Source organism: Choristoneura fumiferana, chromosome 3 (assembly GCF_025370935.1).
Source record: "Choristoneura fumiferana chromosome 3, NRCan_CFum_1, whole genome shotgun sequence".
In the NCBI taxonomy this organism is placed as follows: domain Eukaryota; kingdom Metazoa; phylum Arthropoda; class Insecta; order Lepidoptera; family Tortricidae; genus Choristoneura; species Choristoneura fumiferana.
Window position 1 is genome coordinate 15,814,306 of NC_133474.1, and position 23,033 is coordinate 15,837,338.

General features: G+C 37.5%; 2 protein-coding genes across 2 annotated transcripts in view; one reads left to right on the top strand and one right to left on the bottom strand.

The window, feature by feature from the left end:
• Window positions 1–15,530, bottom strand: part of LOC141426743 (hydrocephalus-inducing protein-like) — a 40,485-nt gene extending 24,955 nt beyond the window's left edge. Inside the window, exons 1-32 of the mRNA XM_074085883.1 lie at window positions 15,435–15,530; window positions 15,119–15,328; window positions 14,770–14,968; window positions 13,776–13,914; window positions 13,564–13,688; window positions 13,303–13,485; window positions 13,014–13,222; window positions 12,706–12,943; window positions 12,398–12,602; window positions 12,242–12,309; window positions 11,429–11,649; window positions 11,124–11,357; window positions 10,919–11,040; window positions 8,473–8,659; window positions 8,221–8,370; window positions 7,936–8,129; window positions 7,595–7,860; window positions 7,076–7,518; window positions 6,661–6,846; window positions 5,007–5,079; window positions 4,076–4,893; window positions 3,827–3,997; window positions 3,540–3,722; window positions 3,248–3,457; window positions 3,024–3,163; window positions 2,421–2,562; window positions 2,091–2,308; window positions 1,840–1,989; window positions 1,707–1,763; window positions 1,477–1,601; window positions 1,214–1,354; window positions 937–1,140 (exon numbers count right to left, since the gene is read on the bottom strand). Coding sequence (XP_073941984.1) covers window positions 937–1,140; window positions 1,214–1,354; window positions 1,477–1,601; window positions 1,707–1,763; window positions 1,840–1,989; window positions 2,091–2,308; window positions 2,421–2,562; window positions 3,024–3,163; window positions 3,248–3,457; window positions 3,540–3,722; window positions 3,827–3,997; window positions 4,076–4,893; window positions 5,007–5,079; window positions 6,661–6,846; window positions 7,076–7,518; window positions 7,595–7,860; window positions 7,936–8,129; window positions 8,221–8,370; window positions 8,473–8,659; window positions 10,919–11,040; window positions 11,124–11,357; window positions 11,429–11,649; window positions 12,242–12,309; window positions 12,398–12,602; window positions 12,706–12,943; window positions 13,014–13,222; window positions 13,303–13,485; window positions 13,564–13,688; window positions 13,776–13,914; window positions 14,770–14,968; window positions 15,119–15,328; window positions 15,435–15,530 — 6,307 coding nt within the window. The remainder of the gene's footprint in view (window positions 1–936; window positions 1,141–1,213; window positions 1,355–1,476; window positions 1,602–1,706; window positions 1,764–1,839; window positions 1,990–2,090; window positions 2,309–2,420; window positions 2,563–3,023; window positions 3,164–3,247; window positions 3,458–3,539; window positions 3,723–3,826; window positions 3,998–4,075; window positions 4,894–5,006; window positions 5,080–6,660; window positions 6,847–7,075; window positions 7,519–7,594; window positions 7,861–7,935; window positions 8,130–8,220; window positions 8,371–8,472; window positions 8,660–10,918; window positions 11,041–11,123; window positions 11,358–11,428; window positions 11,650–12,241; window positions 12,310–12,397; window positions 12,603–12,705; window positions 12,944–13,013; window positions 13,223–13,302; window positions 13,486–13,563; window positions 13,689–13,775; window positions 13,915–14,769; window positions 14,969–15,118; window positions 15,329–15,434) is intronic.
• Window positions 15,531–18,210: 2,680 nt separating this feature from the next.
• The window catches only part of LOC141426746 (uncharacterized), a 35,397-nt gene continuing 30,574 nt past the window's right edge, over window positions 18,211–23,033 (top strand). The window contains 3 exon segments of the mRNA XM_074085887.1: window positions 18,211–18,490; window positions 20,386–20,638; window positions 21,871–22,016. Coding sequence (XP_073941988.1) covers window positions 20,386–20,638; window positions 21,871–22,016 — 399 coding nt within the window. The 5' untranslated portion in view covers window positions 18,211–18,490.

Here is a 23,033-nt window from a genome sequence, read left to right on the forward strand (position 1 = left end):
GCTGGTAAGAATCATAATTAATTACGTATGTAGGTTGATTTTTGTATTACAAAATTTGCACCATCTGTCTAAAGGAAAATCTGTCCGTATTTGTATTTACATGTAATCCTCCGAAAATTAATCAAAACACGATAAAAGGATCGCAGAAAGTAAATGTATGTTACTCCAAATTTAACGCGAGCGAAGCTGCGGGCAAAAGCTAGTTAAACATATAAGAGTAAAAATGTGTGTTAGTGGGTAGGTACTGGATATGTTGCTAACTAAGCTGATAGTATTGAACAATTCTAATGGAACTAAGCACTAAATCATATATGTACTTAGTACGAGATCTGATTGCGAGTTAGCTTAGTCATCAAGTATTTCCAATCTGTCCGTATTTGTATTTCCATGTAATCCTCCGAAAATTAATCAAAACACGAAAAAAGGATCGCAGAAAGTAAATGTATGTTACTCCAAATTTAACGCGAGCGAAGCTGCGGGCAAAAGCTAGTATCTGTATAATTATATTTATCCGTTGCTTAGTACCCATAACACAAGCTTTGCTAAGCTTACTTTGGGACTAGGTCAATTGGTGTGAATTGTCCCGTGATATTTATTTATTATTTATTAAATAGCAGCCTAAGGTATAAAATATCCTTAAACGAGGAATATTCCGTACAAAGTATGAAATCCTTAGAAAAATATTACTTATTTTTTCGTAATGGCTATGGAACCCTATTTCGGGCGTGTCCGATACGCTCTTGGCCGGTTTTTTTTTTAATATAAGACGGCAGCTTAGTACACAGTTAAGTTACAGTTCTGAAGTTGGTTTATTTTATTTCCTAACTCTGGTGTGGTTAAGGGCCTCTAATTGTTCCCAATAATAATAGTTCCTATTTTTGTCACCGTCTGCTTCAACACAGCTCAGTTATGTAGCTTCATCATTAACAAACTGACCTTCTTCTTCATCTTCATCTGCATCATCATCTTTGTTTGTACTTTTCTTAGATAGTTGGTACATTTCGTTAATTGTGCTTACAAGCGTTTCTTTTGCCGAGCAGTTACTGGAACATAATGCTTCTACGATGCATACATCAATGCTAACTGTCGGCAAGTGTAAGCTTTTCCCAAGTGTGTAGGCCAATTCTTGGCCTTGCATTTCTACAAAATCACAGAGGAAATTTTAAAAGAGTCCTTACAATATTATGAAACATTTCTACAGAATATAATTCACCTTCACACGGAGAACCATGGAAAAATACAATCATCCCTTTAGAATACAAGTCTAAGTCGCTATCAACTGTCTCATTGCCAAATACTTCTAGACATTCTTGCAGAGGATCTACGTTGTTGTCCTTCAATAACTTCATTTCATCTAGAATACATTTATCAAGGAAAATCAAGACGGTTATAAAACTGAAATATTTAAAATATTAAGCATCTCCTAAAATACATAAATAAAAACGACTCACTACCTATAAACAAGACAAAGGTTACCTGCAATGATTTGAGCTTCTGTTCTGAATTTTCTAACAGGAGCTTCTGCTTTATCTCCTCCTTTATCTACTCCTTTATCTCCTCCCTTTGCAGATTTTGGCGGCGGCTTGGCCGGCTTAGCTTTCCTGTTAAAATAATGTTAGCTTGTCACATCTGAATCTCACTTAGTTTTATACTTCTGATTGGAATTAATACTAAACACATAAGACGAAGTCAACTTTTAAACATACTTTCCTGCACCCTTCGCATTAGCTGCTTTTGCTGCGGCGGCTTCTTCATCTATAGTTCTGTAACATTGTTGATACTAGTTTAATCACTGCTTATTTAACTACATTTCAATAACGCCAAAATTATTACACCTACTTTTTAACGTTATCTGTAAACTTTTTGAAGAAAGCGTATATTTCATATGGCAACCCAGCGCCAGGTTTAATTGCAGGTACAAGCATTTCTTCGGGTTTATCATAATATTCAAACAATAATTGATAAATATTGTCCTCTTGCTTCCATTTCCTACAAAATTAAAATAAACAGATACATCTGTTACATCACGCCCTAATCACACCACGCTCTACGATTGAGCGTATTATGTACGATTGAGCGGCGTTACTCACTGATCACTATGTGCAAATATAAGTTCTAGCGGGAACGGACATGGGTTCGTCAATCCAAAATATATATCGGTTGTTTCCGCCCACGGCAGCGTTGGTGGAAAAGAAACGTTGGGTCCAATAATGTGAACATGCGGCAAAATACCTTGCCCCATTACTGGTATTGTCATTCGGTTAGGGTTCATGTGGAACCGAAATATTAGTAAACCCTCATACGTCATCTGTCGAAACAAATATTATGTCATAAAGTTAATATTTCATGATTCATATTAAAATATTTGTAATAAAATTTAACATGGCTTTTATTGAGTGTGTATTTAAAATGGTGCTTACTTCCGTTGCAGGTTTAAAAGCTATGCTGAGCCATCCACCTTCGCCTGGTTCATACTTTCCGGAACTATTCAATACCATCATAGGATTATGACCCGTAGTTTTTAGACGTAGAGTTACATACCATATGCAAGTTGGTTTTCCTCTGACAAAAATAAATAAATAACAGTCTAACATATTTTGATTGTTAATGTAGAAATTATGATTTTACAAAACGCACGCCTTCATTAGATTAATTAATGTAAATATAATGTAGAGGTAGGTATTCGGAGCTAAAAATTAAAGCTCTTATTTATCATTACGTAGGTATGGTTTTGCTGTTATACATTCTATATACATGCGTGTGCGTATTACCACGTTCACGGTCAACCACGCACCTGTTCGGAATAGGTATCCTGACAATCCTCATGTAATGATAACAAATCAACTGTAGCTGTACGTTTTACTTATCGCTAAAATAATGCCACTTCAAAGCTGGACCGTACGTATATACTCGTAGTACATACATATTCATACCACTCACTAAAGCAAAATGATTTTTAGCTATAGATGCGTGTTTGATGCTTAATGATTGTCAGTACTGTGAAGAAAATCATATAAACTTACACATTCTTTAAGGGTATTGAACTTATAATCTTATCCCCGCATCTTACTGATCCGAAGTCTAGCGCAGAAACGTTTGACGACAAGTACGGCACAGCACACAGTGCTTTAATTTTAATCGGTGTAGTCACTCCATATGGAACCTTAAAATTAATGAGGATCTTTATTTTATATATGTTTTTGATATACGAGTATAAATGAATTACAAGGATTTTGGCAAGTCTTACCTCTAAGTTGAAGTATGTTTCTACATCCTGCTCTAATTCGGTAAAATCAATTGAAGTTGGCGAGAAAGTAACTTCTAATTTTCCAGATTCACCGGGATTCAGTTTTCCACACAATTTTATCCCAAGCCACATCGGAACTTGAGTTCCTTTTGCAAAATGTAATTTTGTAACGATAGGTCCATAATTAATTATTTCTGCTACACATTGAACCTGTATTATTAAGAAAGAATTCACTTATTTTGTAAAAACTGTGCTACAGATAAACACACAAAGAAAGGCTGTGTTAACTAACCGTACTGCCTGTGATAACCACTCCGAAATCAATAACATAAGGCGTCGTGTGAAATCCAGGAATAGGTCCCATCTTCGAAGTTGTAGAATATGCTGTTAAAATTTCTGGACGAAACCTGATGTGATTAATAACCAACATTCTCTCAATCGCCAGTTCTATATCCATGGTCGAAGGAAATCTGTCCTAAAATAATATTAAACTGAAGTTTAAAAATCTTAAAGCAACTAACTCAAATTCAGATATATAAATAAGCGAAAAGAGACGAATAAATTTACTGACTTACGTACCCAGGTTGAGCAAATATACCAGTCACGCTGTAGATCAGGATCTTCAAAACATTTTTCTCCTAGTGGCGAGTTCAAATGCTCTGAAGTTCCTTTCGTAAATATTTCGTTAACAGCTTCTAAATACTCGTGAGATAAAGATTGGATCGCCAGGTATCCTAATTCTGGATGTAGCTAAAACATGTATACTATAATTCAGAAACAAATCTATTAGACGAATAAAAAATATTAGATAGCATAACAAACACATACGTGTACAATCTCTGGTCTCTTTAGTAAAATATACACTTGTGGAATAACTCCCCAACCGAATACTTCGATAGGAATGTGAGGAAGGTGCCCCATCTCCAACAAAAAAACTCTGCGGAAGTACCCCACAACTCCTGGTCTCATTACAATTTTCATTTCTGCTTCTTCTTCCGGCTCTAAGGTTTTTTCAGGTGGTACTAAATCTAGTATGGTACCCTCAAGCTCGTTTTCAAATTTAGGTTCATTCAGGTATGTTTTGTATTCAAAAACCAATTGGGCAATATTTGTTAAAATCAATTTTTCGGATGCATTTTCGTGAAATGATCTTATCTTAAAATTTAATTTTTGAGTATTTATTTTGTACATTAATTCGGAACTTTGCCCCGTTACTGCGATATATTCCGATGGACCTCCTAGAACCTCGCATTCGAGGACAGCTCGAACACTGATGTTTGGCTTTGGGGTGAATATAACGTGAATATATTGACATTCGTTGGGTTTCAAGATTCCTCTATGAGGGGTGAGCTGCAGAATTTCATTTGTGCTAATTCTGTTATTTTCTTTTCTGAGTTTTGGAAACTTACAAATCCAAGGAAATTCAGTATCATAGTCCTTGGTTATCATTGGGGCTACTTTTTTGATTACTTTCGCCATAACTAATTCCAAATCTACAATATTTTCAAGATTTAACGACTCCATGCCAACAGGTTCGTAAGCTCCTGGTGCCAAATCATTTAAGGTTTCATCATTTTCCTTTGCTGTTTTTCCAATTGTGGACTGGACTGGATAACGGCTCTCTGTCAACTCTTCAAGGTAATACACTGAAAAGTATTTAAAATACAAGAATTATACTGTATTTGCTAATTTTCACGAATGCATCTACTACATGTTCGAAGTAAAGTAATAATTTAAATTAATTATCGACTATACATACCACTTCGATCATCGTCAGTGTCGTTAGTAGGTGTTTGTGTCTCACTTTTACTGTTAGCGAAGTCCATTTCTGGCTGTTCTTAAAAATAGTAAGTCGTTGTTAACTCTTGTTGTAAGGGTGATGAAAACGTTTGAATTATTTTCGTTGAAGTGCGATTGTGGTTCTACCAATTAATAGATATGTTTGAGTGTTTACTCAAACGGTTACGTGGTACTTTGATCCATTTTAAGTCAATTGAAAATAAGTAAAATAAGTTTTTCGTAAAAAGTTCATTTTAATACAAGTTTATTTTGCTGACTGCACTTTTTAGGGTTCCGGAGCCAAAATGGCAAAAACGGAACCCTTATAGTTTCGCCATGTCTGTCTGTCTGTCTGTTCCGTCCGCGGCTTTGCTCAGGGACTATCAATGCTAGAAAGCTGTAATTTTGCACGGATATATATATATATATATACTAGCTTATGCCCGCGACTTCGTCGGCGCGGACCTAGGTTATCGCGCGGTGGCGCCCTCTACCGGAATAAAAAGTATCCTATGTTGATCCTTGGTGCTTAAGCTATCTCTATACCAAATTTCATCAAAATTGGTTCAGCGGTTTCGACGTGAAAGCGTAACAGACAGACAGACAGACAGACAGACAGACAGAGTTACTTTCGCATTTATAATATTAGTAGGGATATATATATATAAACTATGCCGACAAAATGGTACAATAAAAAAATCAAAAAAAAAATTTTTAGGGTACCTCCCATAGACGTAAAGTGAGGGTGATTTTTTATTCTCATCCAACCCTATAGTGTGGGGTATCGTTGGATAGGTCTTTTAAAACCATTAGTTGTTGCTAAGGCGATTTTTCGATTCAATTATTTGTTTGCGAAATATTAATCTTTAAAGAGCAAATTTTCATGAAAATCGAGCGTCCACAGTCGATGCCATTAACTGTTGAAGAGTTCCGTCCTGTGGAGACGATGCTAGCCGGACTACCAGGATGTCACTTCCAGATTATTGTATTGTCACGCAATTCACATAAGTATACCAAATTTCAAGTCAATCCAACTACTGGAAGTTGGTCGTATCAAGATTTGACCCGCACATTTATAGGACGGAAATGTAGTTTAGATCACGATTGTAAAGTGATAATCGAAAGGGACGGGGTATAAAAAAAATGGACCACCGGATCTCCTGGCAACATTCAGAATCATAATTTGCAAGCTTTTCTGAGTCCAAAACTATTCACAGAATGCGGTCCCCTAATTTTGCATACGCAACTTCCCTTGGCGCCTGCTCTAAATCAAGTATTTGGTTAAATTTATCTAACGCCATCATGCCATTGTGTCCAAACTTCAAACGTGTAGAAGTTCAAATGAAGTATAAATATGTAAGTATGTTCGCCGAGAGTTGATAAATATTATGATCGATAACGTCTCTGATTGGCGACTGTGGCTTAATTATCGTCAACTGTATGTATGACGGGCGTCGTTATCACCGCACGCACTGAGCTGAGTGCTGAGTTTCGTGGTGGTTATTATTTTTATCGTTGTTTTACTGTTAATATAATTAGCGAAACGCATTTGTAATGAATTAAGTTAACTTTTATCAACTCTCGACGAACAGACGGTAGACTTTTTAATTTGTTTTATCTTATTCTATTCTTACCACGGCAATGCGACTAATAAAGCATTTTTTCCATTGGAATTTGTAGCAAACAAGAAGCGGAGTAACGTTTTGTACTTTAATAGTTTTACTTTCTATACTTCCGTTCAAAATACATTGAAAATCTACCCGAGGTGATAAGATGAACATGTTTGGGAAGTTGATCTTTCCTATGAGTTTGATAGCATCCTGAAAAATAAAATCAGCTCATTAGATGAATTATAAAACTGTTCAGAGCTTAACCTAAAAATAACCCCTTCTTGAGTCAAATGTCTTGACGGCTGTCTTGTATTAGTAATTAGGTACCTACCTACTACTTACTTATATTAACGTATGAAATAGGTTAGTGTAGCTTTGAATCTTTAAGCTGAAAAAATATATAATAGGAAAATACGTAGTACAAAATCACGAAAATTACCTTGTTCTTATGCCCTTTAAATTTATTTCTCATTAATTCACAATAGACTCGCGACTTCAAAGACAGATGCTTCGTTGTGTCTAATAAAACTTGTAATTTCATTAGTTCTTGATCTTCCAGACGTTCTTCGATTGTATGTGTTAAATTAAATGCCATTTTAATCTTATTAATATCTTGGAAGAATTTTAATGGTCCTTTTCTTAAGGGCTCTACTGGCTTTAATGTTAAATAATCTAAAAATACTTTCGATTGATATGTGCTATTTTCATTTATTATGTTCGGCACATTTAAGTCAGCCTCATTGTAACATATACAACAGCATAACTGTTCGTCTTCCGGACTAATTTTATAGGTGCTCTGCTTTTGAATAAGAGCAAAAGGTGGCTTAACGCTTATCTCCATGTCCAATGGTAGTTTAGAAACATTCTTTATTGTCACAATATCTGAAATGCAACACATTATATTACTTTTGTAAAGATAAGGTAGCCAAATTAAAGCTTGGTAAATGTATATCTTAACCTGTCAGTTTATAGTATTCACTATATGGGCCATAATCGTATCGAAATTCTATAACTGAAGACGATACTTCTATTTTTGGATCCACAAATTCCGCCATTATCTCACATTCCAATAACAGCTCTTTTTTATTTATACCCTCCACACTTCCTACTAAATACCACATTTCCTTGACAGTTGTTACTTTATGAGAAGTAGCTGATACTGCCATCTCCATTTTCTCTCCAGCAGCCATTTTGAACATCCTAGGTTCCAAATTAAAGAAGCCCCTGTAATATTTATAATTATGGTTAGTACAAAAACGATCAAGATTAACCGTCTAATTATCGATAGGAAAACCATACGCCGCAAGTGGTTTATTCTTAGGTGCTTTGTAATGTTCGCTCCATTCCAAAGCGTGCATTCGTGTTCCACAATTTTCCAATACCACTTTACAATCAAGAGGAATTCTTGTAAAATGGCGACCAAGGACGACCCTATCACGGAGCTCCCCAACTATGATGCTAGTACCCACTCCAGTAGCTGATAATGGGACAAGCTGAAACAAATTTAATAGATATACATTATAATTATTTGTTTAGTTGTCTCACTCAGTATGCATTTAAACTTCACTGGTACCTAATACTCACAATATCTTTTACTTTTTCCAGCTGAATGACCACCTTGTTAGTATAAGTGTCTGCATCGAACAAATAGAGTGTGAGAACTAATTCTGTTTCCGCTTCCGGTTCAATGTGTCCTTCGCTTGGGTGAATTTGCCATCTCCCATCGCGATTTAACTACCAATAATTCTATGTTTACTATTCATATTTATCTCTTTTTATTATTTACGAGTATATGTCTATTAAATTTATCTGATTTAAAATTATTACTCTACGTACCAATGCCGCTTTATAGTATACGTATACCGGAGAATCATTGCACAGTGTCAGAATTTTACGAGATTTGGTTAGTAATTTTATTTGCCCCCAATGCAATGCCATTGGACTACATGTTACTATGGGTCTTACTCCACAACCAGTTATGTGACATATTTCAATACTCTTCGATAGCCCAAACATATTCAACCTGCAAAGTAGTAGTCTAAGATCCGTTTAAGAACGACCTTCACCGAGCTGGTTAATGGATGAAACGTATTTTATATTAAATTTAATATGTCAATAAATATATTGCATATGGGTTGTCTAAAAAATTTCAGTCCAGGATATGATTAACTAATAATTAAAAAAAAAACGGTTTGGTTAATAGACAAATTCCATACCAATTGGGACGTGTGCTAGTGTGGGATGCAAGTTGTGTTGACACACTGGCCCCCTCTCATCTCCACCGAACATCAATAAGGGCAGCAGCAGCAGCAGAAATGGCAGAAACTGCCAAAGCAGGAAAATACAGTTGTCTCGGTGCCGAATATGATTTTGTACCTTTCGACGTCGAGACCCTTGGTCCGTGGGGCCCTGGCGCTCTGAGTCTCTTCAAAGATCTATCAAAGAGACTCAGAGATACCACAGGAGACCGAAGAGCTGGCAGTTTCCTCGCTCAACGCATCAGTCTTGCGATCCAGCGGGGAAATGCTGCCAGCATCTTTGGTACCATGCCGCAGGGTCCATTTTTAGATTTATTATAGTTTTAGTTTATTTAATTTTATTGTACCTAATATACCTTTTATATAGTTGGACCTATATTGTTCTGGAAATAAAAGTATGAGTCATCAGATTAATGTAAAAAAAATTGAAAGTATGGAGTCCATAGAATATGCAAACGTTAGGTTGCCTATTTTTTCCCGTCACAACTCTCGGGTAGGCCGGTATAAACAGTTAAATCGATACTAGTAACTTGCACCGGTCTGGTTAATGAGTGAAAGTTAAATGAAAATAAAGATTATTTCATTACGAACACGGTGGTATAGGGTTGTCTGCGAAAAATCAGTCCTGAATTCCGGTTGTCGAATTTTAAAAAGCGAAATATTGCTGCGAGTGAACCTGAGAGTTCCCAACCAACCATCCCATGTGATAGAAGAGGATACAGCATAGCAGCTGTTTGTAGTCCGTCCATTTAAAGAAACAGTCGCACCGTGTTCGTAATTAAATAATCTTTATTTTCATTTAACTTTCATTTATTAACCAGATCGGTGCAAGTTACTAGTATCGATTTACCTGTTTATACCGGCCTACCCGAGAGTTGTGATGAGAAAAAAATAGGCAACCTCACGTTTGCATATTCTATGGACTTTCGATTGGTATGGACTTTATCTATTAACACAGGGTTTCTCAAAGTGGGGTACGCGAACCCCTAGGGGTTCGCTATTCGACGGTAGGGGGTTCGCGACAAGGTTTACGTGATGGTGGCTGCAAGACTGGCAAGATGATTAAGATTGGTTTTGGGAGTATTTTTGTATTTTTTATTTCAACTCTAAATTTGTTACTTATTTGTTTGTTATTTGTTGTTGTTTGTTTCAGTTTGTATTTTCGTTGGCAAGACGATTCTTAGATTCTTACTTATATTTGTTACCTTTTATTAAAATAAATAATATACATTATATTATCATGACGATTGAAATAAAAATAAACTTAGTTTCTCCAACAGCCAGTTTTATTACTTTCGTTGGGGGGGGGGGAGGTAGGGGTTCGCTGTCGTCTAGAAACTTTAACAGGGGTACGTGGAGCGATAAGTTTGAGAAACCCTGTATTAACAAAACCGTTAAAAAAATTGTTTAATTATTAATTAATCATACCTATCCTGGGCTGAAATTTTTAGACAACTCATATGCAATATATATTATTTATAAATAGAAATATTAAATTTAATATAAAATACGTTTCATCCATTAACCAGTCCGGTGAAGGTCGTTCTGAAGCGGATCTTCTACTATAGGACTATAGTTATAAAAATTCATATCTTATGAAATTGCACTTCAGGGTGCCTTGTAAGCGCGATCTAATGGATATAATATTAGACTAGAGTGAATGCTTCATTTTCTTTCAACTCATGGTCACACAGCCGGAATGACATAGAAAAGAACATTCACTTGTTCATTTACTTCAATATGTCGTCGAATACAGACGTGCGTCTTAGAATAGTTTCATATGACCAATCTGATTGAATGTTTTCTCTGTGTTCAGACTACATTTTTCGCTCATTCATCGTGAGTGAATAGTGGTTGATTCGGTTCATTTATTAATAAATTCAATCGGCACTTGTTTTTTTTTGTGTTTAGGTAGATGTGTGAAAGATGCAGTGATATGCGAAAATAAACAAAAAATGAACCGTCTGATATTGTCTTAAGATGAAGCTTGCTAGCCTAGAAAAGAAAAGTACAAAACCAATAACCTAATTGTATATTCCTGAACGCCTAGAACACCTGTCTTTACAGTCACTGGAAAAGATAAAATGCTATTAGGCTCAATTACACCTTCTTTCAGTCCAACTGTTACTTCTAATGTTTCTTCCTCCTGAAAACAGACATTGTTTAATATGAAACCACACAAACTATAAAATTTTACTTATGAATACACGAGAACAATAATAAAATTACATCTTGATCTTCCATAGTGAAGTACCCTTGAAACTCATTAGATGTTACTTGTATCTCATATTGGTATGGAAAATCCAAAAAGCATGCTCGCAATTTGATGTCTGAAGCTGGAATAAGTTCAGGAACTCTGGCATCAAACGTCACAGGTAAAATTATTGGAGGGCTGTCCGATTTTTCCAATTCTAACTCCAGTGATGTTTGATTCGCTCTTATTAAATTAGCGGTTAACGTTACCTGTAATACCAATAACAGTTAAAACCAACAACACAACATGTTGACAATACAGTTAAAACGAATAAACAAACTTTTAAAGAAACTCTTGATTCAGGTGCCATGTCGATTTTGCATGGCTCTATGTTAAACTCTCTAGGCCATTGAGGAACTTTAGGTTTAGGCATTTCGGCAACAGCGTAGTCTATCAATGTGATGCTACTTATTTCCGGGCCATCAGATGAAATTTTTACTGACGCGTTGACATTAACTACTGATTCATTTATGACGTCTAATTCCAAAGTTTTTGGAACTCCTGCAATTAAAATACAATAAAATACAGCACGAGGTCATATTTATTACATACAAGAAATTGTTGTAAGTACTTTCGAGTGAAATGGAACTAATGTTTAAATTAAACATTAGTTCTCTATAGTTTGCCCGAATTTCATATGCCCGAATGCATCGTTTTCTAGAATTTTCATTTGCCATAAAGTAATTTATTTCTGAAATAGTAATTTCTTCAGAGTTTATGTTCTTCTTCTTCTCGTGTCGATGGCTTCACTCGTTTAAAGTATTCGCGACCAGAAAGTAGCGGTGTTTATTGCCTTGTCCGTTGCATCTCCGAGGTCTCGCCCAGTACAGGTGGACGGGCATGCTGGGCAGGACATCAAATGCGACATGCTCTGGGAAGCCGTCCCACAGCCACACTGGGTGTTTGGGTTTTTCAGGAAGAGTTTATGTTAAACTGACCGAACCTAACCTACTGCATTATATATGATGACATTTAAAAAAATCCTGAAAACAGCTCGGTTCTACATATTTTATGGCAAACGGTGGTATGGCAAGTGAAATTCGGGCAAGTAAAGGTAAACGGTTTAAATTTGTTAAAAGGAAAAGATCCTTACCAACGCTAACCATTCCAAAATCTAAGCACGGGATGCTAAACATCAAGGATGGGTAGATAACTTCACCTCTGCAAAATTTTTCAAATTTGTAATAAATTGCTTACCTCGTAGACGAAAATATGGAGACATGAGTTGAAAGCTGATCAACTAACTCACTTTAAGTAAAGTTTTAATACAACATCTGAGTCACGTATGGCAAAATTAATTTCCTCAAAGTAAGGTCCCTGGTTTGAATTCGAGAATGAAATGACGAATATCTCCCTGTCCCCGGGGCGCAAGCAGTGCAGCTCTGGGGAACAAGTGATCACACTTCCGAATAGAGTTGGCACTTCCTTGTACAATAATACTCCGTTTATGTGACCTAGTAAATGTCAAAAAGCATTTGAACGACGGCATAAAGAGCTCTGCTGCAATTGCTGAATCTGCGTGCTTTGGATCTGCTTGCTTAATGTTACATCAAATACCTTTGTTAATGGCAACAATCTCGTAATTATAAGTCTTATTGATATAAACGCAGTCCATATCAAGGGTTTCAACGTTGAGGTTTATCGATGGAGGTAGAGACGTTCCGACCATTGACAACGGCACGCGATCTGGAACGCCATCAATATCCAGATACGTTGTTGCTTTGAATTCCCCTATTGCTTTTGGATTAAATGTAATCGTCAACTCTGTAGACTTGTTTGGCCAAAGTTTTCCTGACTGAAAAATAAATTTTAAAGCACAAAATTATTGCGTTCAGTATTGTAAAACTTTTTTAAACATTACTTACAATGGGTGTAATAGAAAAATGTGTATCTTGGAAATGTAATGTTTCATCGGCGACGAGAGCGTGTATTTCATCGTAAAATATTCTCGTATACACTCGCTCGTGCTCAGTACTGCTCAGAACATCGTATTGCACGAGTTTTTGACTCTTCGCTGATTCACTTTCTTTTAGGTTATAAAATATTGTTGCTAACTGTAGTTTATCTTCGAAATCTATTCGTAAACGAGATTAAAATATTAACACTAGTTAAAAAATCGCATTATGTAAACAGGTTTAATTTTATTGTACCTACCATAATAAAGGTATTCATTCTTCATGCACATGTATGTCAGAATATGATTAGACTTGTTAGTAATCTTGAATGTCTGCTGTCGCACCATTGTTGTATATGTCTCCAAGAATCTGACAACCTGTTTTTCAAGCTCAATGTTGACCATATGTGTTGTCCCACGAAGTCTTATTCTAAAATGTTCACCTAACCCAAACAAGCATACTTAATAGTGCTACAAATGTACTATCTTAACATTCAAATGATAATTAAATTATAACTAACCTGTTTCAAAAATTGCGTATAACGACCCTTCACCATTTCCTAGATGCATTGTTTTGAAAGTTATTGTCACCTCAAGATTTTCTTGCGCATTTAAATAAACAGATTTTGGTTGCACCGTAAAGGGACTGAAATAGAGCAGTGAATAATAAAAATGAATAACAATAAATTGTACGTTTCGTAATAAACATAAAATGAAGCTAGGCTTTACCTACCATCTTGTGCTAAATCTAAAGGCAGCAGGAACGATCCCTAAATTCTGGATAGTCACGGAAACCCTATTTTCAACTTTCAGCGGTACTTGCGGAATAACTATTTCGTCGGGAAAGTCAAGTACTGGTCTAGGCCCCATAGCTGAACAGAAAAACATATAGGTATTGAATAACTTATTATAATTATCAAAAGAGTGCGGATGATCAAAAGGTGCAAATTTCCTCAAATTCTACACTCCCAAAACGTAGACATGTCAATAAGAACAATTTCTCAAATTGTACATTTTTCCAATTTTCGAATGTACATTTTCCCAAAATGTACGCTTTCTCAAATCGCATCACAGATATTGCATAATATACTTACATAATATAAACATGTGACATAACATATACATATTAAGTGAAAAATGGTGAAACGAACCTTGCGTTAGAAGAAAATTACGTTAGAGAATGTGTAATTTTCATTAAAAAATGTACAATTTCCGGAAAAAATAGAATATTGAAAAGAAAACACGTTTTAAGAAAGTGTAAAATATATTTAGTTGAAAAAATGTGTTCTACAGTCTACCAGTTAGACTAACTGGTCTAAGCCAACGAAAATTACAAGATCATGTGCTCTGTGTGCAATAGTGTCCATTAACAGGTAGGTACATTAAAGAAAGACACGTACCTAAACTGTTAATATTAAACAACAAGCATTTTCAATTAAATCCTGTGGGAAACCAATTTGCAATGCTTAAAACCTGAACCTGGCCGATGCATTCAAGGAACTAATTCATAATGTGTAGGTACCTGCCATACCTAAATAAATAAAAACATTACGCCCATAAGCTTTATACGCAAAAAAGTCTTGGGTTTTATTTAGGGAGCTGCAACCAAGTTAGCCACGTGGCAATTTAGCCATGCAGTGTCACGACACTGCTTACGAGCAAGTGTTATGAATTTAACTACTTACCTTGTTATTAGGTATTATGCATTTTTATTTTCCATGACTTACCGATGAGTGGCAAAATATACTGGTCCTTATCTGTGTAAAAGGTGACTCTGTGGGAATAGTCTTCGAACTGCGTGGGTATGAAAGTAACAGCAAGTGTGACGCTGATGCCAGGCGCCAAGCGGGACAGCAGCTGGCCACCGCAAGGCTTGATGAAGAAGTAAGACGACTCTTTGTACACCATGTTCAAGAATACTGGAGCCTATTTACAGAGCAAATAATTTACCATAACTCATCAATGCTATACTATATTATGCTATAAATCAAAATATAATACTTCATTGATTAATTCCGTAGAAGTAAAAAAAAAAGTAAAAGTAAGTTCCGTAGTAATAATTAAAGGCAAACTAACCTTGCTGATATTCTTAACAGAAAACTTTGCTATAGATTTCTCATTTGGCCTAAAGTTTTGGAATACTATAATCCTTGGAGTGAAGGAAAGCACCACCTCTTTCGGTAAATTTCTTACTCTGACAATATTATCTACTTCTATTTTGTTTAGGGATTGCAGCCGCTCCTGAGTACTCAGTCTCATTTCCTTTTCATATTGAGATGGGGTTATCTGAAGCCAATATGCCAGGAATGAGTAAAAGTACCTACTTGCTGTCGTCAAAAAACGAATAAGTGATTAAACTATTAAGATTTTATGGAAATGACTATGTTCGTACCACTTCATTCACGTCCGGAAACTTTTTCTTAGACAGTAAGTGATATAAATCAACTGTAAAATATCCATTTTCTGCATATTTTTGCAGTATTTCCATACCGATCCCAATCAAATACACGTTTGACGGCGTATTTGTTTACAAGCCACATATGTCACGTCGTTACTAGGACAAATTTGAATAAAGGAACAACACTTCCGATTATTATCTGTTTTTAATTGAATACTGTTTGTTATATGACCTTAATAATTTATTGAATCAGGCGTGACTTTGGGGAGGTCCTTATCAATGAACCAAAGCAAACAGTGTGGTGGTGGTGATAGATGGGTTTGCGTGATTTCTGTGTGTTCTTACAGTGTGGAGGTGGAGGAACTGCATGAACACGCATATTTGCATAAGCTTAACTATCATAAGATCGCGGGTGAGCAAAGAAATTCTTTTAGTTCATTTATATTACCTAAATTAATAAATAATGTAGAGTCAGTCGTTAAGTAGGTAAATAAAGTCAGTGGAAAGCGAAATGACCGCGCGATGTATAATTTTTTTATACTAATTTTCAACTGACTTCAAAAAGGAGGAGGTTCTCAATGAGGGCTATCGCGTATGAATTCGCCGCTAGAGGCGCTAGTGGCGCTAGTGTAGCGTGAGATCTTCGAAATGTCAAATCTCATAGTTTTTGGGTGAGCTACGCGGGTTTATTTATAAATTAATTAGAATAATTTTGTGAATATTTTGTATTACCTGAAATGAATATGGCAATTATGCGTTACGAGAGTTACGGGTTACGGGGCAATGAATGTCTGTGTTTTGAGGCAGTTTTGTCTTTCGGAAACTTTAGTCCTCCTTTTTTTCCGAACAAAACGGGACTACGCAACACTGTGGTTACTCGATATTTTTATGATACGGTTTTAAGGTGTATTAAATATGATTTTAATCTAAACATTGTTTTCACGCCCGTAATAACAGACTTTGAAAGCCACACTTAAAAACCTCACGCAACAGTGGCGCCATCTAGAAAGACAAAAAACGATAGCTCTCATTCGTCTGTATGTTTTTTTTGTATGTTTGTTACGCTATAACTCTGCCAATTGTGGGCCGAATTTCAAAGTCCTTTTTTCGTTCTAATGGACATACTTCCGACCGAGGTGGTCCCATTGTCACCAAGTCAGGATCTGATGATGGGATCTTAGGGAAATCGAGGGCAGCCCTCAAATTTTACAAGCACACCTATAGGGATTTTGGCATTTTTAACACCAAGTCCAGTATTTACATTCAGAAAGTATCATTTGGTGAACTGGGCCTGATTGATGAAGAAGACCGTGGGTACCAGTAGGTACTCTGTTATAAAATCGTCAGGCCTACGCGTCTGTTCCAGACGAATGTGCACAACGTCTTTGGTGGCTGACTAGACCGATGCCAGAGTGACATGTTCGTCCACAGGCCTGACAAGAGAAGCCTGCAGATGTTGGTGCAGAACCGACTTGGTGTCGTTTCTGCCTCTGGTCTGCAAGTGCCTTGAGCCAGGGTTCATCGCACTCATCGCATCGCATCGCAGCCCTAGCCAACGTTAGCTTCTCTGTTTGAGAAGAGCGGTTAGGGTAGGCAGCTGTGAAATTTCTAGAACCCTCTCGTTGCTGACCCTATCTTGCCATGAAATACCCAGGATCCTACTTAGACAGCGCATGTAGAAGGAGTTTAACCGACACTCTAGTTTTGCGTACGTTGTCCAGGTTTTAGCTCCGTACAAAAGGATGCTCATAATGGAAGCCTGGAAAGCAACCATCTTGGTCTTTGTGGTCAGCTTTTTATTGTTCGACACTCTTGTACTAAACTTCCCGAACATGGTCGCCGCTTTGCCGATACGAATGTCGATCTCCGCATTAAGCGAGAGATTGTTTAACACGGTCGACCCTAAGTAGCAAAACCTGTCAACTACGAGTACCTCCAGCATCGCACCATTCAACGAAATTGAGGGGGCGACAGTCCTTTGTGCAAGAACAACTTTTTTCTTGGTGTTGACAGTCATAGCATATAAGGAACACGCCCGGGAAAAATTGACCACCATTGACTGACGTTCAGCTTCGGAATTGGCTACAAAGGCTGCATCATCAGCAAACAGAAAGCTGTCGACGAAAAGATCCTCACGATGTTTTTTGGAATAATAAGTGCTACAAATCACTAAAAACCATTAAATTTTTTTTTACAAAAAATGGAACCGACTACAAAAACCTTGAAAATAATTTTCTTCTACTTTGAAGTCGGTGCCTCAGCACGAGCCAGCAGGAGTGATTGAAGCCCAATATATGTATGTAGGTGAGGTTGACGACTACAGTTCCACTCCTGCTGGCTCGTGCTGAGGGACCGACTTCAAACTGATAGAAACTTATTTTCAAGGTTTTTGTAGTCGGTTCCATTTTTTTTTAATTTTTATAGTAAAGTAAACGTCAAATATATTTGTTAAGGGGTGTAAATCGTAATTACCTTTAATGAGCTTTCATTATTTCAGTGCAGTTGCTTGCATTATGATCACGGGTATATTTAATGTGAATAGACGTGAATCATTAAAAACTGCCTAAGTAAACATTATTTATTTAAATAATTAGTAACTGCTGCGAAGCTGTACGAAATCAATTTAATCAATCTCCGCTCTGTGTAGACAGCTTCTATGAAGAATAAATAATTTCGCAAGGTGTAGAGACGCGGGCGAGAGGGCGCACTGAGTGCGGAAATAGCAGCGCGTTGTAATTTTAGTGGAATCGGGGCAACGCGGCCGCGGACCGAAATAGAGGCGGCGCACGCGTCTTCCCGCTGTCAATTTCGTCCGGATAGGGTGCCCGATTAGCAGTCACCGCCGGCGCCCGACTGCGCTGGAGCCGTGCTCCGAGCCCGGCCGCCAAGTGCAGTGCCTGCGCCGAAGCCAAACTAAACCAAACGTACACGGGGTTGCATAAGTGTTGAGCATGTCGAAAGTGGAAAGTGACCGACCTATTCAGAAAGTGACTCTCTTTTCGTCAGTGTTCTAGTTTTTTGCCATCTCCTAGAATTGTTCAGGACATAAGGTATCGTTATTCAAATTTTAAAAAATATACCACTTTTCTTGTATTTAATTTATTCCAAGTAGTTTACATAGAACCAATTTACATTCGATATATTTTGGGATATGAGAAGCGAAATCGGAACGGGTCGACGAGGCGTCGCCGCTCGCACTATCTCGGTCACAGCTGCTGTCTTCTTAATAATATTGTATCTAGTTATACTGTAAGTAGCGCGATTCTTAACAATCTTTTGATTCCGTCTTTATTTTGTCCTCATCTGCACATTACTTGATAATCCATTTGTTATTAACCGTTAGTTGGTTGGTTTCCTCTAATTTTCCTAAAATTTCCCCGCCAATCCCTGGCTTCTAAACCATTCTGCTATGGGAATATACGAGATTTCTGTTTAACTCTTTTTGACTATTCTCAAGGATAGGTTTTCTATTCACGTACTCGTAATCCATGCTGTTTTGTTAATCGTATATCACACAATACCCCGTTGTATACATGCACGCACGGGCAGGCACGCCGGTTGTGCCAGTCTATGGATAAATTGCGTTTACCTATTTATTACGCTTCACACAGTTTGTGCTGAGAGAATCTGAATCAGAGAACAGACGCTTCTACTAGTTATACCTAATAGCTAGCAAGAATGACGAAGTATAATTCGAATACATTTTATTTCTACTAAAATTTATCAAAATTTAAAACTTACAGATATTGTAGTCGACATAGGTACATTTCGAATACTACATTTGTAAGATGTGTTCCTTTTGGACTAGCCTGCTGAAGCGTAATACCAAAAACTTACAATTAAATCATGACTAACGTATCGCCAAAACACGGACATCTGTAGGTAAATAAATATACAATATGTTGCATATTTACAGATGTGTGCATCTATAGCTATCTAAGTAGATGTCTCCGATCCTAACACGTGTAGGTACTGGATAGTTTATAGCGACAGCGTCACAAAATCATACGGAATCCCACAACGGTCCTAACTGTAGCCAAAATGACTTTTATGAGATTTCACTAATATTACAGAAATACCATCTTAATCGAGACTTGGCACGTTTTTTACTGCATGCTTTTTTGTAATTATTTATTTATTATACTTTGTTTGATTTTATGCTGTAGATGACCTAATGAAAATTAGTGTGATTATAATATTTTCATCACACTTGCTCGTAAACAGTGTCGTAACATGCAGACTACCTTGGTTGCAACCCCCCAAATAAAACCCCTCGACCTTAATGTTCTTATCATGAAGCCCAAGGTCGGTAAATGAGTCTGCGCCCGTACTGATACTGCTGCGCGCGCTGCTGTACATGGTGTAGCAGCAGGACCACATGCACACGCGGCTCAGGCACATGCTGAGGGAGGGGGAGGGCATGCAGCGCTGCCAAGAGCGCAGCCTATGGTATCGTCAATATTTGGAACAATTATATATTTTCTTTAAGAAATATAAAATTTTACTCGCAAATGTGATGAAAAACATTGTATGTCGCACGGGCGGTACTAGAATTACGAACATCGACTCATTAAAGCCCTCAGTCTTCGACTTTGGACTTCTAATAGACTCTCGTTCGTAATTACTTATTTACCGCCCTTAAGACACAATGTACTATTACGTATCTATACTATAATAAGACGTATGCTACGGTCAAGGAAACTGATTCACGTACCAGGGTGGCACCTTTTTACTAGGTACTTATGTAATGTTAACATCCCATACATCTGTCAAAGAAATCACAGCGAAATTGGTTAAGAAAAGGTTCCACCCTGGTAGGTACCTACGTCATGCAGTTTCCTCGACTGTACAGTCCAATTATAGGTTCACATGTACTATTTTTCTTTAAACGTGTTGAGTTACAGCTTAAATAACTAGATCTTAAATATGTTATTGTGTGTCACAGATGTTAAAGGGCAGGGGTCGCGACCCCCGCGCGTCCGTGCCGGTGACGCCGCAGTTCGCGCGGCAGACGCCGACAACGCCACAGTTCCCGCGACAAGCGCCGACGACGCCAACGTTCGCGCGGCAAGCGGCGCCGGCGCCGCGGGCCCCGCTCGCCCGCCCGGAACCCGACTACGAAGTTGTGGAGTTCCCCACAGACCAGTATGTCAACGCTAAGCTGCAGCCACCGCCTACGCCGCCGCGACCACCGACAGGTAATTTTTATGATTCTAGTCTAGTCAAGTTATACCAATAATAGTGCTTTAAGGCCGCAGACTCGACGCCAGAGCTGAGGGCACTACGATTGTATTCTTTGTTCATTGCACTGACAAGCACACGTACGTAACAGAGGACACGCGACTAATACATAATATCAAAATTGCATTAGGTACATTACCTTTATAATGATGTAAGATAGGGTTACTTAAAAAATTCTCTACCACTATTTTGAACTTGTAGAGTTTGACGAGGGTGGGTCTCAGATAAAAAGTATAATATTTTAAAAAATTCTATAAGTCCTATATAGGTCCTAAATATAGAGTACTTCCAGTTGCCCGAGAAACTTGAAATTTGGAAAACAGCAAGAAAGTCTGAAAATCTTATTTTTGTCTATGTGTCTATCGTCAATAGCCATCTGAAATGACCTCACACTGCGTAATTTCGCTCAGGAGATGGGCTCTGGTAACACTGAATATTCATAGATAGGTACCTACAAATTTAAATGTAACCCTCGGTGCGCAAGTCCGACTCGCACTTGGCCGTTTTTTTTTTATACGAATTACCAACAGTTGAATAACCTTATTCTAATGACTCACGTGTTGTTAGAGCATCTAGCTATAGCGAGATTATTATTATTTGTATGTGACTTCCACAACTTCATGCTCGCATTTTTATGCACATAAACCCAGTTTTTTAATAGCTTTGAGTTAGATAAATTGTTGTTTAAGAACATAAGACGTCGTAAAATATAGAAATACAGTTGTAATTATTCCTTACTGGCCGGTTACATGTCAATATTTTCAACCATTAATTATGTTCGGGTCACTCCACATAGCCTAGAATCTAGGCCCTAGATTACGCTACGCCTATTTATGATCCTCTCAACCTTTTTCTTTATAATAAACCTTAGGTAAGTAGGTACTTATCTGAGTAGCTATAGTGTATACTTATGTAGGTATATTGCCTAACGCGTGTAGTTAATGTGTTAACACCAACATCAATAGGTACTTATACGTTAATATATTTTTGTACGCTCAGCTGTAGCAGCCTAAAATGAAGGTGACTGTACAAACCACTGGTAAAACATAAGATCACAGAAAATAAACTGTGAGTAAAATTAGGTCTAGGTCTAAATATATTGAGCGGCAAAATATCTGGCCGTCAAATGTATGCAGTAACATGTAAAGTGAGCCATATTTTGTGCCGCTGAGTATATAAGTGTTTGCAGGGCACCCAGTGGAGGCCGCGTCGTGCGGCTTGTGCGGCGGCGGCGGCGCGCGCGTGCGCTGCGCCGAGTGCGGCCGCCGCGCGCTGTGCGCCTCCTGCGATGATATGTACCACCGACATCCTAAGCGGAGGAACCACCAGCGTCAGGTAGGCACACTCGAACCAACTGAATCGTGACCTCATCGTGACCCACTGTGGAACCATTTCGTAGAAAAATTCATAGTGACAACGCATTGCTTTGTTGTCTACCCTGAATGTATGTGTGATATATAGATTTTTTGTACTGATTTGTGGTGTGCTATCTTACTAATATTATAGAGCGGACTCATTAATGTAATGACTTAGTTTAACGTGGTTTAACTTACATCGACCTACTTCATAGAGGTCCGGGTAATATAAGTACTTTCATGCAGCCGATCATTGTACATTAAACTAAGTCATTAATGAGCACGCTCCGATCGCGGTGGAAACCGGGCTTTACTGTGAGAACGTTCTACGGTGGGTCAGCAATCAAATGGTTCGACTGTACTTTATACTAATGGTAGGTACGCACTACACACTCACTGCAGAACTTATTTGACAAAGGGCATGTGACATTTTCGTTTCCCTGTCCATGTTTTCCGATTTTTCTGGGTGAGGGCACCAGTCATGGACATTAACCAATAATGGAATATTTTTTCCGCTAACCCAATATTAAGAAACAGACGCTACTTTTTCTAAAACTAATAACACTTATGTGCAGATAACTGATGGATGATCATAACTGGTAAAGTTCATGAATGGTGAGCTATAAGGCATTGAATCCTTGCTGTCCATTACTGCCGTGATTGGTGCCGTCACCCTAGGTATGCTGTTTGTCTTTGAGTCTACGTTAGATATTGCATTGCATTACTTGTCTAATCACCTCGGATCTATTTTCATATTATCGTTACGGTTAATTATTAAAGTTGATATTGTCCTTTCTGGCACAAGACACCACAAATGAATGACAGGGCACGTTTGTGTGTTTTAATTTTAATTGTGATGCTTATAAATTATTTATATTTATTAGGTTGACTAATATTAAATTGGCAACTGTTTGACATAACTACGTAAAAGTGTTCATCCACTAGAGAAGTGCTGTCCAAGTTTGGCTTAATGCCAATATAGCAAAAGCACTACTTC